The sequence below is a fragment of the Rhopalosiphum maidis genome, chromosome 2, assembly GCF_003676215.2.
Source record: "Rhopalosiphum maidis isolate BTI-1 chromosome 2, ASM367621v3, whole genome shotgun sequence".
Classification (NCBI taxonomy): domain Eukaryota; kingdom Metazoa; phylum Arthropoda; class Insecta; order Hemiptera; family Aphididae; genus Rhopalosiphum; species Rhopalosiphum maidis.
The window spans coordinates 69,370,039-69,389,632 of NC_040878.1; the positions used below are offsets into that span (position 1 = coordinate 69,370,039).

The 19,594-nt window shown below is 28.2% G+C and overlaps 2 protein-coding genes across 18 annotated transcripts; one reads left to right on the plus strand and one right to left on the minus strand.

The window, feature by feature from the left end:
- The first annotated feature begins 44 nt into the window (after nucleotides 1-44).
- On the plus strand, nucleotides 45-4,857 carry LOC113553624 (tetratricopeptide repeat protein 8). 15 transcript variants are annotated; one of them, XM_026957038.1, is made up of 9 exons: nucleotides 45-181; nucleotides 1,550-1,681; nucleotides 2,304-2,470; nucleotides 2,579-2,873; nucleotides 2,954-3,228; nucleotides 3,589-3,738; nucleotides 3,816-3,987; nucleotides 4,052-4,258; nucleotides 4,714-4,857. In XM_026957038.1, exons 2-9 carry the CDS (start codon nucleotides 1,553-1,555, stop codon nucleotides 4,828-4,830), a joined length of 1,512 nt encoding a protein of 503 aa, XP_026812839.1. In that variant the 5' UTR covers nucleotides 45-181; nucleotides 1,550-1,552; the 3' UTR covers nucleotides 4,831-4,857. The 15 variants fall into 15 exon arrangements, with proteins under 15 accessions (XP_026812839.1, XP_026812845.1, XP_026812836.1 ...); XM_026957044.1 differs by having other exon boundaries at nucleotides 2,308-2,470; XM_026957035.1 differs by having other exon boundaries at nucleotides 67-181; nucleotides 1,445-1,681.
- A 110-nt stretch (nucleotides 4,858-4,967) lies between these two features.
- On the minus strand, nucleotides 4,968-15,628 carry LOC113553625 (neuroendocrine protein 7B2). 3 transcript variants are annotated; one of them, XM_026957051.1, is made up of 7 exons: nucleotides 15,480-15,628; nucleotides 14,272-14,377; nucleotides 8,775-9,030; nucleotides 6,684-6,812; nucleotides 5,394-5,545; nucleotides 5,259-5,309; nucleotides 4,968-5,145 (listed from the first exon to the last, which is right to left on the minus strand). In XM_026957051.1, exons 2-7 carry the CDS (start codon nucleotides 14,353-14,355, stop codon nucleotides 5,074-5,076), a joined length of 744 nt encoding a protein of 247 aa, XP_026812852.1. In that variant the 5' UTR covers nucleotides 14,356-14,377; nucleotides 15,480-15,628; the 3' UTR covers nucleotides 4,968-5,073. The 3 variants fall into 3 exon arrangements, with proteins under 3 accessions (XP_026812852.1, XP_026812850.1, XP_026812851.1); XM_026957049.1 differs by having other exon boundaries at nucleotides 5,379-5,545; XM_026957050.1 differs by lacking the exon at nucleotides 15,480-15,628 and adding an exon at nucleotides 15,182-15,441 and having other exon boundaries at nucleotides 5,379-5,545.
- Nucleotides 15,629-19,594: the final 3,966 nt, after the last annotated feature.

Consider the following 19,594-nt stretch of genomic DNA (forward strand, 5'->3'; position numbering starts at 1 on the left):
TGGTTGCAAAACTTTTCGTGGCGAAGTTATACTATCCAGTATCCGCTAACGTCACCAATACTCAGTACTCACCATCACTAAAACCATAGATAATAAAATAAAAAATAGCTATCTTTATCTATCACGAGAACACGTCAAATCACGATTTAACGGAGAACAAAATCAAACTTAACATAAAAACGTATGTAAATTTAAAAAAAAATAAAAAATAGCAATACGAGATGAAAAAAATATATAAATATATTACCTAGATACTTTAAGTATTTAATTTTAACGTGAATGTTCGATCGCCATTTTGAATTTTAAATACTGTTATCTCCATTATCATTTTATGTGATACGAAAATGTATAATCACAGAATAATTTATATTTATTATTTATCTAATCTATAACTCAAGGTAGATCCACTACCACTAGTACTAGATTAAAGAGTCTACAATAAATTAGTCGTCGGCAATCGGCATCTCTATTAAATATTTTCATTTTCTGAAACAAATTCCATTATCATAACTATATTTAGTATATTATAATAAAGATTAGTTAATAGATACTTTAAATAGTAAGGTATGTAATTTTAGATTACCGAATGTTATGAAAATTGGAGAAACATGATTAAACATACAATTTTATCTCATAATTATCGGTACTTACATCTTGTATTTTATGCTTTTATCTAAAATCAATGAAACTACTAAAACTGTCATAATTTGTAAACAATTAATATCGTTTACTTTCGTTCACGATATAGTTATTAGATAAATTCTATATTTTATCTGCATTGTACTCTCGTTTTTAGTTTTATAATGTTTGGTAGGTAACTACTACTTAATTGTTTAGTAATCTAGGCATCTAGTATATTCGATTCTAAATGTCGGTATAATTAATTATGAGTGTGAAGTGTGTTTTTAAATTATTTAATTTTTCTGATGAAATCATAATAATTTTCGATTAGCTTTTAATCTTTTACCATTATTATATTCGTTTAAAATCTGGGCAAAGGCTGAGACATTGAAAATGTCAAACTATGAAGGCTGGTGGACAACAAAATTGGTAATTAGGTGGTGGGTATTTATATGTGGCTTCAACTGGTTAAGTTATAGCTCTGGTGTAAAGTGTCTTCTCAATTAATCATTAGTTTATAAAAAAAGTAATTTTAAAAAGTAGGTACTATATAGGTTAATAATTTATCAAATAAATGTATTAATTTGTAGAATCTTAAAAGAGTTTTAATAATCTTTAGTTTTTTTCATTTTTCTACTATTTATATTTATTTCATTTTAACAATATTTTTTAAATTATATTTATAATTTATTAAAAAAATGTCTAAAGAAAATCCTGAGAAAAATAAGTTATTAATAAGTTATAATTTAAAAAAGTCTGAGGAGAAATTATAAATTATAATCTTACTAAAGATTTAAGTTCAATATCAATATCTTGTTTACAGCTTTTGCTCTTTGTGTAGCACTTTGTCAATAAAGCAATCTAAAAATTAAAATAGTTTAAAAGATAACAAGACTTGGTGCTCAAAACTAGTGATAATTATTTCCAGACAATGGATGACACTAAAGTGATTGCGTCACTTGATACTTTCTACTCTGCGTGCATGGATTTGCGGAAACATAACTATGACAGATGTATCGAAAGCTGTACAATAATTTTATCAAAAAACCCGTACGACCAGGTAAAACAAACAAATCAATAATAGACTACAAAGAGCACTATAAGACTAAGAATAAATAAAAAAATAATAATGAGCTACAATTACTTTAAACAGTAGTTACCATAAACCCATGATCACATTAGATACAAAAAAATAGGAATACATTTTTTAATAGTCGCTCTTATGAATTGTAGACTTCCATATTTTTTTCTCGTTTATAATTTTATATTTTATGGTATACATTTAAAATTTTACTTGGCAGACTTATTAAAACTATAATCATATTTTTATTTTAATTTGAGTAATTTTTATGTTTTTATAACGACTTCACATAGACTATTGACATTTTAAATGTTAACTTGTAATTTTGAAATTTTTTGTGAATTAGTAATTTTTAGTCACAATTTTGTCATTGTAGAAGTGGCACTACTCGTTTAAATAAATTTAATAAAATAGTATATTGTGCTAGAACATTGAACTTTCCTCATATGCATTTGAGCTCATTTTTTACTTAATATTTAGATTTGACAAAAGCTATTCTTAACAATTTTCCAAATACATATGGATACATTTTATGGTATAGAAACTTACATAGATTATTTTTCTTAAATTGTATCTAATTTTTATATTGGTGTGTCTTAAGGCAGCATGGGCTTTAAAAATGCGTGCATTAACTGAACAACTATCCATTGATGATATTGAAGCTGAAGAAGAAGGCATTGCTGATTCTTACTTTAACTCCGATGCAATAGCTGAAAATGCTAGAGTAGGTACATCTTTAAGAACAGCACAAGACACAAGTAACCAAAGGTAAGACAGAGTGCATCAGTTTTGTTTTCAAATGTCAAGTTAATTCATAGTTATCTTATAATAAAAATAAAAACTATAACTGAATAATTTTCTATTATTTATTTGTAGACCTCGGACAGTTAGTGGAAGACCCTTAAGTGGTATAGTTCGTCCATCAACTTCATCTGCTGGTGGCAATAATTTACAGTTGGCTTTAAAAACACCACGTACTGTTGGTTCCTCAAGACCATTAACGTCTCAATCAGCTAGAAATATACGCCTCGGTACTGCATCAATGGTCTCCCAAATTGATGGTCCTTTTATTAATATATCTCGTTTAAATTTTCCTAAATATGCATCTGATAAACAACTTTCAAAGTTGTTATTCAACTACATCTATTATCAACAAAATGATATTAGAAATGTAAGGGTATATGAATGGTTATTAAAGTTAAAATGTATGTGTACGTGTTATAATATATCTATATTAAATATTTAATTTAGGCATTAGATTTTGCTGTGGAAGCAACTAAATTTTGCAACTTTGAGGACCCTTGGTGGAAAGTGCAATTGGGCAAATGTTACGTTATGTTAGGATTACTACGAGACGGGGAAGCACAATTTAGATCTGCTTTACAACATGGACCTAATATTGAAGTTTTCTTACGCCTTTCACGATTATTTATTCGCCTTGACCAACCTTTAAGTTCGTTAGACATATGTCAGAAAGCCATGTCTTGGTTTCCACATGAAGTTGCATTACTCATAGAAATTGCTAGGTATAACCAAAAATAGCTGTAATTTTATTTTTTTATTATTTTCCTGGCACTTGTGATTTCATAAATTTCCACATAAGTAATAGAAGCACTTTATTTCTATAATGTATTATAGATTTTAATTTTTTTCACGTTGTTAATACACAATCATCAAACACTACTTCAATTCTGCTGAATAAAATTTGTAGAAAATTGCACAGGGGAGGCCCCAATTATTGTAGAAATCAAATTAGCATTCTTTTTTAGATTTAATTCAGCTTTATAATTAATATGCAATTTACTGCTTTACATGTCATATTCCATTAATATAGTTAAAAATGTGTATGTTATTATTATTTTAAAAAAAATTGTATTTTGTTTTAGAATATTTGAAGGTCTAAATAATATACCAATGTCGGTTAAATACTATAGAGATATACTTGAATTGGATGCTACAGATATGGAATCAATTGCATGTATTGGATTACATCATTTTTATTCTGATCAGCCTGAGGTAGCTCTAAGATATTATAGGTAAGATAACTAGGTGCTTAATTTAAGTTTTTTTTTTTGCGTTTGAATTAAAACCTAAATAATATTATTTCATACAGGAGACTGCTGCAGATGGGCTTATACAATGCTGAACTCTTTAATAACCTTGGGCTTTGCTCATTCTATGCCCAACAATTTGATGTAGTTACTGCTTGTTTTGAAAACGCATTAAGATTAGCATTGGATGATAATGCAGCAGACGTCTGGTACAATATCAGCCACGTCGCAATTGTATGTATCTATTATAATACGTGTCTATTAATAAGAATAGTTTTTAATATTGTGCATTCGGCAGGGATTTGGAGATTTGGATATAGCTGAGCACAGTTTGCATTTAACATTGTCTTTAAATAGTTCCCATGGTGCAGCTCTAAATAACTTGGCTGTATTACAGTGGCGTAAAAACAATGTGTCCCAGGCTGAATCCTTGTTGAACTCCGCAATAGCAGCTGAAGATCACCTTTATGAACCACATTATAACAGAGCTTTACTAGCTCAAGAGGTAAAGACTTAGTGCTTAAGCTAAATAAATAAATTGTATTAAGTTAAACTTAAATGTCTCAAATAAGGTTTTGAATAAAAATTTAAACAATTTACATTTTTTTTTTTTAGATTAAATTTTAGAGAACAATAATAAGAAACAAAATTTTTGAATTTTATAATACATTACTCATAACTTATTTGTATAATATTACTTTAACTTAATTACTTTTTAGCTGATATTTAAAAATATTAATTAGTCTTAAAATATATCTAAAATAGTTTGGGTTATTGAACTTTTCTTGGATAAAAGCTCTTATACACAAAAGAAAACATCAAATAATATGAATATAATATATCTTTTGTAGTATATTAAAGAAATATTTAAATTAAATAAGATATTATGTAAATATTAAATAATTTATAACAATACATTATATTACTATATAGTAAATTAATAATATTTTCTTTTTCCAGGAAGGTGATCACCAAACAAGTTATGCTATGGTAAAGAAGTCGCTTTCAATATATCCTAATCATTACAATTCTAAAGATATTTTAAACGAATTAAAAAAATATTTTTCTAGTCTTTAAAAATGATTAATTTAGTCTATAATTTATTAATTAATTGTATAGTTGTATCTCTTGGTCATATCTTTAACATGTAATTAAGGATGACATTATAATTAAATATTATCTATCAGGTAACATTTTTTTACTTATAAACAAACTGGTTGAAATAAATATATATTTTTTTTTCTTTTTGCTTTGTAACATTTTTGTTGGAATTGTCTAATATAGAATGAATAATAATTGGTCGTTTTGGATTAAGATATGTTACAATCCGATATTAATTCCCTTTTTTGCAGCTATGGGCAAAAATTCTCCTTGTAAGTATGGATTAAAAGCCTGAAAAAAACAAAAGTTCTATTATATTATGTTAATTATTAAATAATATTGCTTTAATGTATACATAATTTGTATTATTAGTATAAATAGAAACCAAGGGGTAAAGAACTTACCTTTTTGACGTGGAATTTTTTTGCAACCAAACTTTTGTGTTCATCATCTACCTGTAAGAATTAAATGTAATATTGTTACATTTTGAGTACAGTAAATTATTGAATAAATATTCAGAATACCTGAAATGTTCTTACAAGTTCATCCACATCAACATTGTGTTTGTTGCCATTATTTGATCTTGCGCAGTCAAACATGTGTTCAGAATCGCACATGCATTCTTGGGATTCCTGATAGTCTCGACTGAACGCTGCCGTATTTTCAAAATCTGTTATACAACCATCCTCATCTGAAAGTGTAAGAGTACCGATTCTTTGATACATTATTTCTTAATTATAATTTATTGACATTAATCATTTTTATTATATGAGATGATTAATTTAAATGTCTACTAGTATATTAATATTTGTGTCAAGATTCTTTTGACAGAGTCCTTTATGTATTATCCTACTGAGAGGGTAATGGCTGTTCAGAAGAACTAATTTTATATTGTTGATAGCTTTAATACTAGAGTGATTATTATAAAACTTATAAGAAATATTCTGTACTAAAGCCTTGACTTTTTTTTGATTTTTCAATATTTAACAAGTTATAAGTATTGTAAGTATTAAAAGTTAAAAATGCACATAACTAATTAAAATACATTTTGATAAAATTCAAGGCTTAAGCACAAATAATGCTCTTACATTTAATTCTTATAATGAATCAATTCACTTTAATACTTAAGTCAACAACATAAAATTGGATATTGGTTCTTTTGAACTGAAGGCAAATTTGCTATAATATAAATAATACCTGAATTGTTAGAACTTAAATTATTTGTTTGTATTCAAGGGTTTAGCCCATGTACATTTTTAATAAATAAATAAGTTAATATTAATGATCTAAAATCAATATAACACCTTTTTCAAGCCTCTCTTGAGTCTCTTGACAACATGCACATCATCAAATCTACTCTATTAATTTTAAAAATATAATATAATTTTGGTTATAATTTATGTATTATGAAAAATTGTATTATACTATATATTCTTAAAATCATAAAACTATGTTAGGTACCCATAGCTGTATAGACATAGGCGCATTTTGAGGGGGGCTTGGGTGTTCTTAGCACCCCCAATTTTGAAATTAGCGCCAGCAAATTGTTTCATGTTAATTTAGATTTTAATAGTAACAGGTATTCATAACCTCAAGATAACATTATAAAAAGAGATAGAGGAGCTTCAGCACCCTCAGTTTTTTCATTGAAATTGCGCCCCTGTATATAGATATTAACTCTACTACCTAGTACCTAGTTTAGTTTAAAATTTTAACTTGGTTATTTATTATTGAAATTGAAATTGATGTTGACTTATTGTTACTAACCTTAAACTAATTAAAGTGTGTTTAATACTTAAGTAAAATATATTATGAAGAGATTCGCTTACCAGTGTATCCCACCGGACATGGGTTAGGCGGATTGCAATAGGCCGGCAGCGCTGCGTCGGTTTTAACTTCATTTTTGTTTCTTGTCGGACTATCTGGGTTCAGGGTCTGCACTCCCTCGCCAGCACCACCTATAGCATGCATCCGGGAAAAACAAAGATATGATATAATATTGTTATAAAACAAAGTTGGGAATTATTATTAATCAGTTAAAATGCTATAAATTATAAGTTATTAGTTTATAGCCTACCAAATTTTAAGTTGATTGGACTGCAAAAATGTTTAACTATTTTGATAAGGAAATTTTTATAATTTATTTATACCTATTTCTATAAATAATTTATTTTTCTATTATTATTTTAACAGTAGGTAGGTACATTGACCTTATTTTTGGTAAAACCACTATACCTACATAATATATTGATTATTATAATATTTCATAAGTATTATAGGCTTATATATTTTAACGGTGTGGATAGAAATATAGAATCATAGTAGGTATACATAGCTTGAAATTAGTCAAAATATAAAAAAAAAATTAATTAAAAATTATAGTTTAAATATTGAAGTAACCTTGGAATGTTTCAAGTTACTACGATTAATAATTATTGTACAGGTAAGTTTCATTATCCATTGTCATCAAAATTTAAACTTCAATCACTCGTGAAGAATTGATAAGCTTTACGATAAAAATATTAGTTTTTAAATTCCAATCAAAAAACTTAAGAAGAATCTTGTATTCATTATTAGTTTTTAATCCTTAAATGTTAAAATTAAACATTTTATAAGTTTTTAATCATTTTTTTTAATCTTTACAAATTTTGTAAATATTCAAAATTCAACTTTCATAAAATTAAAATTGTAACTTTATGTAGTTTGAATATTTTTTTAATTTTTGTAAGAATAACTTTTAACATAAGTTAGTCATAAGAAACTTTGTATTTAAGTATCGAGTTTTTTACTGTTAAATTAAAATTATATAAAACGAAAAAAAATTAAAACAAGTAGAAAATTTTAAATATCTACAAGTAGCAACAAAGAGCAAAAAATTAATAATTATCTAGAAAATGGTTATGAACATGAAAATGCCAAGTCTATGTTTGACTTTTTATTTTATAAATAATATTAATTTCAATAGATGGGTATTATAAAAACAAAATCGATTTTGTCAAAAACGTAGGTCTTACGTAAATATTACAGTTTTTCTCCAATTTTACATTATATTTTAATATTCAAAGTATTAAGAGGACGTTATACCCTCATGAGTTGTTTCTGTCTTACTAATGTAGATCATAGCAAATTTTCGTTCAGCAGAACACATTTTGTGATGTTAGCTTTAATATTAGAGTAAATTTACCTATTATCAAATATAAAGGTAAGAATATTATCTAGGGCATCTTATAGGCTTTTATTGATATCTTAATTTTTAAATGAGTTATGGTTATGTAAAATATTAAAACTTTAAAATGCTCGTAACTCGCTTAAAAATTAAAATACCAATAAAAGTCTATAATATACCCTAGATAACATTATTACCTTTAGGTTTGATAATAAGTAAATTGACTCTAATATTAAAGCTAACATCACAAAATGTGTTCTGCTAAACGAAAATTTGCTATGATCTACTTTAGTAAGACAGAGACAACACATGCGTGTATAACGTCCAATTAACGAAGTTTTATTTTCAAACAAAAACCCTAAAACTGAAAATCATACAAAAAATATACACCCATTATAAAGCACTAAAATCGATAGATAATCGCTTCTACTAAAATAAAAAATAAAAAATGTTAATGATGAATTTTATACATGTATAGCAAGTAGCCAGTAACTACTAAACACAAAAAATAGCATAGTAAAATATTAACAAAATAATTATTAAGTTAATAAAAATAATAATTTATATTTATAACAAATAATTATGTCATTTTATGAGATTTTTTTGTAATTTTTTTACACGTTGAACTGTATAAGCTTTATTTAGTAGTAGTGTCTATCCCTTCTAACTCTAAGATTCTATATTTTTGTATCTTCGCCACCTTTACTCTAAGTCCAGTCGTAACAAGCAGAAAGAAAACGAACATTGCACATACCGCTCACGTATTGCGCTCCCCACAGCGTGCCGTGCTGCACGTACTCGTTGTCCCGGATCGACGGCACCGCGTTCCGGCCTTCCACTCCCGCGTCATCGTAGTCGGCCCCGATAGGTTCACGTTCGGTGGTCTTCATCCGCGGCCCGTACCTCACGGCCGCATCGTACTTACCACCGTCCATTTCCGACTTGACGATGTCCTTTTCCAGTTGATTGATGACGTTCTCCAACAGTTTGCTCCGAACGTACTCAGAGTCCTGCGGAATCATCACAGAAACGCTTTTACTAACATAATATAACATTATTACTTTCGTAAGTGGTCGTCGTCGTGTCACATTTAAGGAGAAAATAAAAAAACTTAAGCGGACGCTCAAGAACAATATAATATACTACAAATAATATTATTATATAATAATATATTGATCAGTGATGACTATTCGTATGTCTAAAAATTATTTAAAACGTACCCAAACTTTTTCTAAGATTGAGTATCCAGGAGTGTAATAAAGCGTAGATATACTCCAATACGGTTTAGAGCCGTGTTAGTATTCATAACAATATTTATTAAGTAATATGTTTGTCGCATCCACTTGATGAAATTGTCTATTTCACGAAAAGTTATTCAGTTCATGAAATGGAAACCGTTTTTTTCCACTTAGTGATAGAAATGGATGCTAAAATTTCATATTGTATAATTTTTTTATCAAATGGCCATCTACAAAATATAATATTATACTGCTATTATTACCAATTTACAACCAATATCAGTATAATATTATATTTTGTTTCACCAAATGGATGGCCGTTTGACGAAAAAAATTACACGATATGAATTTTTAGTATTCATTTTATGAAAACAATTAATGGAGGTTTTTTAATACATCAAGATAATGTTGAGAGCTAAATCCCTTCAAGCTTCATTACCTCAAATGTTTCATATGAATTTATTAATTGTAGACAATAAGCTCAATAATAATAATTATAAAAATAATATAATAAATAATAATGTTTAATTTTGAAAATTATTTTCTTTTTATACATAGAACATACAATATAATACCTATATACATTACAATGAATAATTAATACAAGTATATAATTAAGAATTTAAGATAATATGAGTATAATTAAAATAGAAGTTTACTACTATAGCTATAGGTATCTACTGCTAATTTTTTTTAAGGATTTCCTCTACAGGTTCACCGTTTTTATCGATCATTACTGGCTATTACCTAGTATAAACGTCTACAGTCTACATTACAAATTTACAAATGATGAATTTGGAAACCAATTTTAGAAATGTTTTAAGAGAATCCTCTAATAGGCAATGTGTTACAGTTGTGCTAAACAATAAACTTAGATAATGGAAAAATGTATAATTAATAAACATGAAAATAACAAAATAAAGAGGCTCCCAATGGACTTCATCGTATACTTTTTTATCACGAGATAATTTCAAAAATAGAAAAAAATTCACGTCGTTTAATTATAGTAACTTGTAGGTAAATTCAACTTATAATATGATGATAACCCCTTACGTGTGAATAGTGTGACATTCATATTTTATGTAGGTATCATTATTATGCAATAAATCTGAAATTTTTCAGTTTGATTGATCAATTATGTTTATATATGTAATGCAGTAATGCAAATTTCATTGTTTCTATTTTCACAATAGTTCCTGTGTGTTTTCCATTAATATTTAAGTTCTTTCACCATCACCATTATAGATATGTATCAGTGTCAGCCGTCAGGCTTCAGCAATCAAATTGTTTTCAAGTGTTTTAGTCTGAAATAAACTAGGTATGCCTACCTATTACCTATACTTTAAAATTTAAATAAGCAAAGTGAATGGATTAATCTGTCAAAATTATCGCATATATAATATATTAAATAATGATCATAATATTAAATAGATTAAAATTTAGAAAACCAAACTTCAATTAATAATTAAAATAAACGTAGAAAAGACTTTTAGAGTAAATGAAGTTTTTTGCAATATTTAGATTAAATGTTTTGTGTCCAACTCAAATTATTTTTTATGGAAAACCCACGTTCAAAAAAAAATTCATTAAAAATAGTAATTACTCAAGTATATAAATATATAAGTCATAATGATATATGGTTGGCTGCTCTTACACCACAAAATGTCCGTAATATATTTCGTTGTCGGAAAAACAGACTTTATTTTGACAAAAGGTTGACATGTAAATAATGGATTTTTTTTATGCTTTTTTTTTTATAAAATTAAACCGTAAATAAAACACTGTTATGCAAGGTAGCTTAATACATTCCGGGAAAATATAAATTCTATTTATGTTATATTTTAAGGTTTTTGTTTATCAATTAATTTCAAAAAATTAATTATTATTAGCCATTTTTTGTGCATTAAACAATATTGTGTAGTTTAGTGTATATATAAACGATAATAAATGTCATAAACGCACTACACGACTGACATAGGTACACACTTATAATTGTTTTAAAATACCTTATAAGTTATAAATCTATAATGGTCTTCAGTAAATAGCATATAGCATATATACGATCCACGTTATACATTTATTACAATTATATATCTTTAATATGTATTACACTTTTAATCTTATACAATAAATGAGTTCTAATCTCAACTTTCAGATTAAGTACCATGAAATGTAATATACTGTAAATAGGTAATATCATATTACCTTTAATATTCATTCATTAGTCCTGTAAATCTGACCGTTGGATTAAAAAAAAATAACACGGTTTTGCAATGAAACAACTGGCTCTTGTTATTATACTTGGTCGTGGCAGTTACGCTAATATATATATTTTTTTTATTTTAGTTTTGCGCTACTACAGTTGCGCTGAACAGTAGTACAGTAGGTACAGGGTATAATGTAATACGCTGTTGAGCATTGTTTGCGATATTGAGAAAATGTTTGTGCTGTTGGAAATACATTTTTTATATTAATGTTATAATGCTATTACGGGGTGAAGAGGTTGATAAAAATGGTTCGAAAATTATATTTTTCAAAAAAATCAAAACCACATACTATTCCATAATTTTGTGCGAATTATGCGTATGTTGGTAGAGTGATTTTCAAATTTTAAATATTACATATTATTAAATTATTATACCAGTTATATTATGTATTATTTTAAAGATTAATTTTTGGAACTCGATTAAATATACTTGCTTACACCGAACATATTATACATAATTCCTTTCGATTCAATTCCACCGATAACTATTTTATTAATCATCGGAGTTCTATTCATTATACTGGAATAATTGTAGTACAATATTAATTTGCACTCGAAAAACCAAGATAATGTATTAATTCAATTTTCTGTCGCCCTATACAATTGTAGTTCATAAAATATTTTATATTATCTAAATTTCCTAGTAAATTGTAATTATAATAAATTATTGTTCCCATAAAACATATACCTAAATAAAATTTGACGACCGTTCTTGCTAATCAAAATAACACTAAATTAAGAATATTTCAAATAAAATTTATTTACCTCAAAAAGCAAAATTTTAAAATCTAACAACTACTTTCTCACAAAATCCATCCATATATTTTATAAACTAATTAATAGCATATAAATTATGTTATTAAAATCCATATAATCTCAGAATCTGTTGAAAAGTAATAATATTATTAATTTTTAAATAATATTTAAATATTATTATGTAGGTAATTAGATTTAAGTATACATAAGAAATTTAGGTAGATGATATGTAAAAATGTATTTATTTTCATACAATCAAAAAAAGCTATTGGGAATACAGTTAATAGAAAATAACTATATTATCTAATAAATATTTTTACATTTAGAGGAGAGTTATAATTACGAACTGTGATAGAGGGGTAGAAGAAATTTAATGCGTTATCCACTAAAATCATTAGAATAGACCCTGAGAAGGTATATAAAATATAGAAACTAACAAATACTAATGATACTATTCAATTGTAATTAGGTATACGTATATAATAATTGACGTTTTTAATCGTTTAATATTATTATAATTATAATTCTGCAGATTTTAAAATTGAAATTTAAAATATTCTTTAGATGATCTTTAGATTGATTTTCCGTGATATGGTTCATATTATGAACTTTTGACGAGCAATTAATGTTATAATATAACATTCAAATAGTAGATGGGTATACAATAAGATATTGAGTCTTCTGCTTTAATATAATGTTATGTTGTTCGAGGGATGACGGTGCGCTAGTGAGGTTTGAACATACACGTGTCAGTACGTCATTAGTCAATAATGACCGGGTTACAGGGCGGAAGATAATGGCATTAACGAACATTTGTATCACTAAGATACCCCGCAGTATACAGCGTTAATTATTAATTGTGTAGAGGTACCTACAATCTACATGCTTTATGTTTTTTTGTAATGTTTATTAATTCACGCACGTGATGATTCACGGGTATTCCACGTGTAACCTCCGTTTGTGGCGTGTACAGGCAATATAGATACATATAAAGTTTAGTATTTTTTTTTTTTTTAGATTTCGATCCTTCGTAAAACGTTTGTTTGCATATGGACAGTCCAGCGGCGCAGGTTATATACAGACGATAATAAGTGTTAAGCAAATACAATATTTTTAACAGGGCTGGATTTAAACTACTTTAAGGGCCATGGGTAAAAAATTGCAAACTTATCATGTTGGCTTATTATAATAGAATAATACATTTGCGAAAACTAATACGTTTTGAGAGCTGTTGAGTGCAATCTATAGTACAAAAATACACATGTAAGTCGATACTGTTCAGTCGTATACAGTATACACAAACGTAACTTTATGCGTCACGATAATGATGCGGTCTGGAATCTCGATCGGTGTATAATTTTGCATTTCTCAAGACCAACATTTCTATTTTTGAATACCAAAATACCTATCTATGGTTTTTTTTATTTATATATCAAGGCCCCAAATTAAACTTTCACATGTTTTGGGACAAAGTGCCACTAAAATATGTGTCGGTTCGAAACCGTCAAATCTAACCTTGGTTTTCAATATTTATATACTATATTATACGGAGTCTAAAACCATAAAAAAAAATGTTCCATAATTTTACGGTAGGTAGCATATTAGACGAGTACCCATCATTTTTATAAGTCCCTAAAATTTTTCAAAACCTTCTTATTGTCATAATTTACAGTGATTTTGAAATATTTAAATATATATATATATATATATATATATATACATTAAACGTACAATATAATTTAATAAATATGTTAAGTGTTAACCTATATATCATATTTATATACATATTGTGTAATTTAAAGAATATTTTTGTGTATTTAATTAGAAGAAAAAACAATCTAATCATGATTTTTCACCTCCTCGTCAATCGAATGCATCATCGTGATGATCGTGGATATAATTACTATCACCGATCGTCTTACGATTTTCTTAACTAACACAATATTATCCATATTGTGCATATATTATAAATACTGAAAACGGGTACTCACTTTTATATTTTCCGAGTACTTGCCAAACGCGATGACATAGACGGGCACCAAAGCAATGCACAGTATGATAACGTTTGTCGCCATAATGATGGAGCTTTTCGTATGCCTGGAAAACGATCGGAAACGAAGATGAAAACGGACAGATGGTAGATAGGTATGTACACGCGTACACTGCGAGCGGGCGTACTGCAGCGTATGACGATGACAATATAAATGTGTGCGAATATAAATATGTATGTATATAATATATGTGTGTATGTAATATATATATATATATATATATTGACGGCGTGACGACGACTCGCGAGTAAGGCGCGCCGCGGTGGTGATTTTGGATACGAGTGGTTTTTTCCACGATTTTCTCTCGATCGACTCGATCGTCCTACCCGCGACGACAATACCCAACGACCTTCCGCTCGTTACTACGTATGCGCGCGATTAAACATTAAAACATTCGCGCGCCGTGTAAAAAATTACCCTCCGAATATATTATACTACATAATAATATATCGATGTCGCACTAATTATACTATTATTATTATGACTATATAATTATACAGATCGCGGGCGCCCGCAGCTGATGCAATTGATGTTCCTGCGTACACCGACACCGAGGAAATGCACTCGCGGCGCGCTGCAGTGGGTATCCTGCACAATGTCACGACATTAAAAAAATACGAAACGGAGTACAATATTATAAGTACCCGCTGTTGGCCGTAGTCTGTAATAATATATCATGTAAAATTTTCGCGTCGCGTAGCGCATGTGTCGATACTGTACGACTGTGTACAAACTACCTATGCTGACTAGCGCAAAATGTTTTTTTATCGTCGTAAGACACTGTTGTGATATATAATGTTATGATCATTATTATTTATAATAGAATTTATTATGCACATTGTATAGATACCGTCTAAAGCGGAAACTACCCTTACGGCCGTCCGGACCGATGCAGCCGTCGGTGCACTATCTTTCCCGGGCCGTGTTGAAAAACCGCGTAGCTGTTCTAATGCATCGTCGCGAATCGCAGTCCGTAGATCGTTTACCGCGTTTTAGTATATACTAAAACATCGATGATGCTTCCGTCGATCGCGAAACGTTCCGCTCGGCCCGCGACGACGTAATACGAATTATTTTATTGCCCGTCGTTCGTGTGTTATTTTATCGTCCGTGTCGCGCGGTTCCGTTTTCGCCGTTATTTCAATTACCTTTTTCAACGATATGACCCGCATATATGTGTATCCACTCCGTGTTCCACAGGTAGACGACGCGTCGGCGGGGGGGCGAGTCGTGTGTGTGGTGGATCAATAGGCGCGGCCGCCGGCAATGTGTGTGCGTGGCGTTTAGCGTGCGCGACGTACAGCGCCGTAATATTATTATTATTACTATTACAAACCCCGTCGGAAAACTCGGCGGCGACGGCGACCGAGCCGAGACCGCGAGGCCCCCCGACGGGAAACGCGCCCCGTGACTGACCGTGGCGGAAAACGCTATTTATTTTATTTTATTTAAACAACACTATTTTATTAGTCTTCCTCTCGTAATAATAATTTAGCTAATTATAGCCGTGTGCCGCGGTGACGATCGAAATCACAGCAGCGTGCAGAGTGTGTATATATACCTATACAGTACGTAGATATTTTAATGAGAATTATAATAATATACAATTCTACGTAGCGATGGCGTCATCCTATACAAGTACCCATTGCTTCAGGTCTAATGAGAAAATAATAAAAAAAAAAATATCTCGACCGAAAGGGATGCAAATGTCGTTTTCACCGCCCACAACTCATCTGAAGACGTCGCTAGATCAACGACGTTATATAACTGTATTATTGCAGCAGGCGCCCAGATAGGCAGGGGATTGAAATGCGAATTTACCGATACCGCTGCGTGACATAATGTATTGGTGTATTACTATATGAGAGTATAATTTAGAATTGAAAAACGAACGCGCATTTTATATTTTATTTGCGAATATGTATTTATCTACATAGCTGAGAAAAGAGTCACACGATCGATTGCGCTGTAATCGCATCATTTGTTACTTGAACTAGTGTTACGAATCATTACATAATATTTTATAGCTTGCAGAATATTATTAATTCATACTTTTGCCATATGGCAAATGTACATGTGTATACTTCATAAATATTTTACTAAACAACACGTTATAACTGTTTGACATATAAAAATCATTTTAAAAATCAAAAAATTTAATCTAATTTAAAATTATGTTGTAGGTAGTAATACAGTAGATAATGTAATAGCAGCTGTAGGACATTACTGCAGTTGGCGTATTCTGATTTTTAAACCTATTTAATATACAATTTTAATAGTTATTCATTAAATAATGATTCTTCAAAAGAAATACATTTTTATATTATTTTTAATGGACACACTATTCATAACTTAAAATAGCACTGTTGAGGCTTCTTTTCAACTGGCAATTAAGCGACTACTTCATCAAAGTAAATATTTAAAGTTATGATAAAGATTTTAAAAAAATTTTTGAAATAAACTAATAAGTTATACTTTATAATACATTTGTGTAGTTACAAAGGATATTTTAAAATATCTTTAAATAGTACAAGACGAGTAAAATTATTTAAAAAAATAATATCATCTAGATATCTCTATCTATCTAATATCGTCTGATATCTACCATACTTATTATATTTGGTGAAAATCAAAATTATTTTCTTTTTTCATACAGTTACTCATTTTTTAATTTAAAAAAAAACATATGTGCATACACATATATGTATATAGTATATACCCCTTTTTCAAAGAATTTTTTTTCATAATTATTTTGACAAGTACCTACTTGAAATAATTTTTTTTACCACCGGCTTAGGTGCCACCCATGTAAAAATTATATTCAGTTCTGAAATAATTACTTTTACTAAACGTATAAATTTCAAAAATCAATTTTAAATATTTATAAATTATAAATACCAACTCAATTAAACGATAAAATAGAGATGAATTTTTTTGGTGAATCACCATATATGTACTCATAATATGTAATTATACCTATTATAATATATATAATTATGCAGTTATGAAAATTACATTTTCGGTAATGGCGCGTGCAAAAATATAATATAAAGTCATAAAAACCAAATTTCGAAGAAAAAGATGATAAGGGAAAAGGTTACTTAAATGTTCCTACATGGAACGCCCAAAAATAAATAAATAGAATAAATTATTTTTTCATGTAAATTATTTTATGAATAGGTTAGGTATCACACCGATGTGTCCTTATTCGTATACACAATTACATTTTATAGAATTATAACGTAGCAGCAGGACAATGGAAAATCAAATTATCCCCATGAAAAAACTCCAAAACACTGCGATATTTTGTAGCCCGTAGGGTATACATATTACTTACACATAATACATCTACTTATCTAATATTATAATATAATGCATTAATACAGCACTCTGTATGTGGCGTATAATATAACATATTATAAACATATTAACTTTATCTAATTAATGCATTAGAGCATTACTTATGTACATATATGTGTGTATATATTTTATATAGTATAGTGTAGTATATATAGAAACTATTTTCTGACTAGGATTTATCTCACATCTTTTATCTAATATATTTTTATAGGTATTATAAATCAGTGATGGCCTATTACGACCCGAATTTAGATAGCTCTACTATTGCGTCCCAAATTTTAATATCAAATCACAAATTAGATCCTAAAATAACGTATCTACGAATAAATAAAATAATTAATAATATATTTATAAATGTTTTGATGTATACAAATTATACATAGTCAAATAAGTAAAATCATTGATTATAAATACTAGTATTTATAATCAATGGTAAAATATATTACAATTTACTAGTACATTTACACATATACAATACATATACATAGTTAAATTAATTGTATGTAAGTGCAACTCTCTGCTGTACATTAGGTGTCGAGTGAATCAATATTATGGGTTTGTTAAATTTAAATTCAATGATATATTATTCACTATTTCACTATTATTGTATTTGAAAAGCGATTCTGAGCGGAAATGGTCCGTCGACTCATATCACCAAGCATATTTCATTAAATGTTTTTTGATACAGCTTTAATAGTCATTTATTTTACTTTTAGTATTACAGTACCTAGTTTGATAAAATGATTTCCGAAAATATTGTATTTATTAAATTATTAGTACCTATTTAATTATTATAATAATATGAATTTATATCATATTATATCAACATATAACTTAAAATGTAATAACATGTATCTGTAAGTATCAAAAACAATAAAAATATGTCAATAATATCTTTAATTAAATAAAAATGTCATCGCTTCTGCGTATAGTAAAATTCATAATAATAAAATATACATAACATTTCCCACGAACCATGTTTTTAAATTATAACAAAATAATTAACACCGTTATTTAACATTCAAATAAGTAATTTTGTCGGTATTTTAAATTTAAGATATACATAAAGATAATTGCCATTATAAATATTTTTTAGATTTTGTATTTATTGTTTGAACTATTTATGAGGAATCTAGTATTAAATATTAAAAACGGCTACAACTCGTTTGCGCAAATTTACCTTTTTTACAAACCGTTTGCGTACAAAAACACAACTCGTTTGCGCACAATTTGCGAAGAATAGAAACCTTTTTTCAAAGAAATTTACTCTCGTATAGGGTGTACATAACCTGTGTACGTACCTCCAAAATTTTTGAATTTTTCATTAGAAGGGCTGTGCATTTAATACACTAAAAAGATATTAAATGTATACATGCATTTTTGCACTAATACAGGCAAAATATACATTGAAAAAAACATTCAAATGCATTAAATTCACAGCACTGGTCAATAGTGATGGTGGAAAATTATTATAGTCTTACAACATTTTCTTTCGCCCTTTATAAGGCTTAGAACTTTCTGTCTAATCATATTCTGGTATCATAGACTTGTGGGTTTAAAAATGCTGTTTAAGTTATTTAATTTATAGCACAGCTTTCTAATAAATAATAAGCCATCATTATTTTCAAATTTTTCACTAGCCCATAATTCTGGGTCAAAATCATCATCGACGTCAATATAATTTTTTAATATATAGTATATAATAAATCCATACTTATGTTACATGGAGCTATTGAAATTATTTGAGTAAATGCGTCTAGAACGTCATTAGGATCTAAATAAGGTAAACCGAAAAAATATTTAAGCCACTTACCAATTTCAGAATCATTTTTTGAGTATTCTTTTGAGTTTTCTTTTACACTTAAATTTTTTCCTATCAATTGCATTGATAAGTTCATTATGG

Bases quoted from the DNA above. Each gene is read 5' to 3' on its own strand.
- LOC113553624 (XM_026957033.1), top strand. From the start codon at position 1,015: ATGTCAAACTATGAAGGCTGGTGGACAACAAAATTG. The intron at 1,051-1,549 runs GTAATTAGGTGG...AATTATTTCCAG, and splicing joins GCTGGTGGACAACAAAATTG to ACAATGGATGACACTAAAGT. The intron at 3,739-3,815 runs GTAAGATAACTA...TATTTCATACAG, and splicing joins GTAGCTCTAAGATATTATAG to GAGACTGCTGCAGATGGGCT.
- LOC113553625 (XM_026957049.1), bottom strand. From the start codon at position 14,355: ATGGCGACAAACGTTATCATACTGTGCATTGCTTTGGTGCCCGTCTAT. The intron at 5,310-5,378 runs GTATTCTGAATA...TAATTCTTACAG, and splicing joins AACTTGTAAGAACATTTCAG to GTAGATGATGAACACAAAAG. The intron at 5,146-5,258 runs GTAAGTTCTTTA...TGTTTTTTTCAG, and splicing joins AAAAATTCCACGTCAAAAAG to GCTTTTAATCCATACTTACA.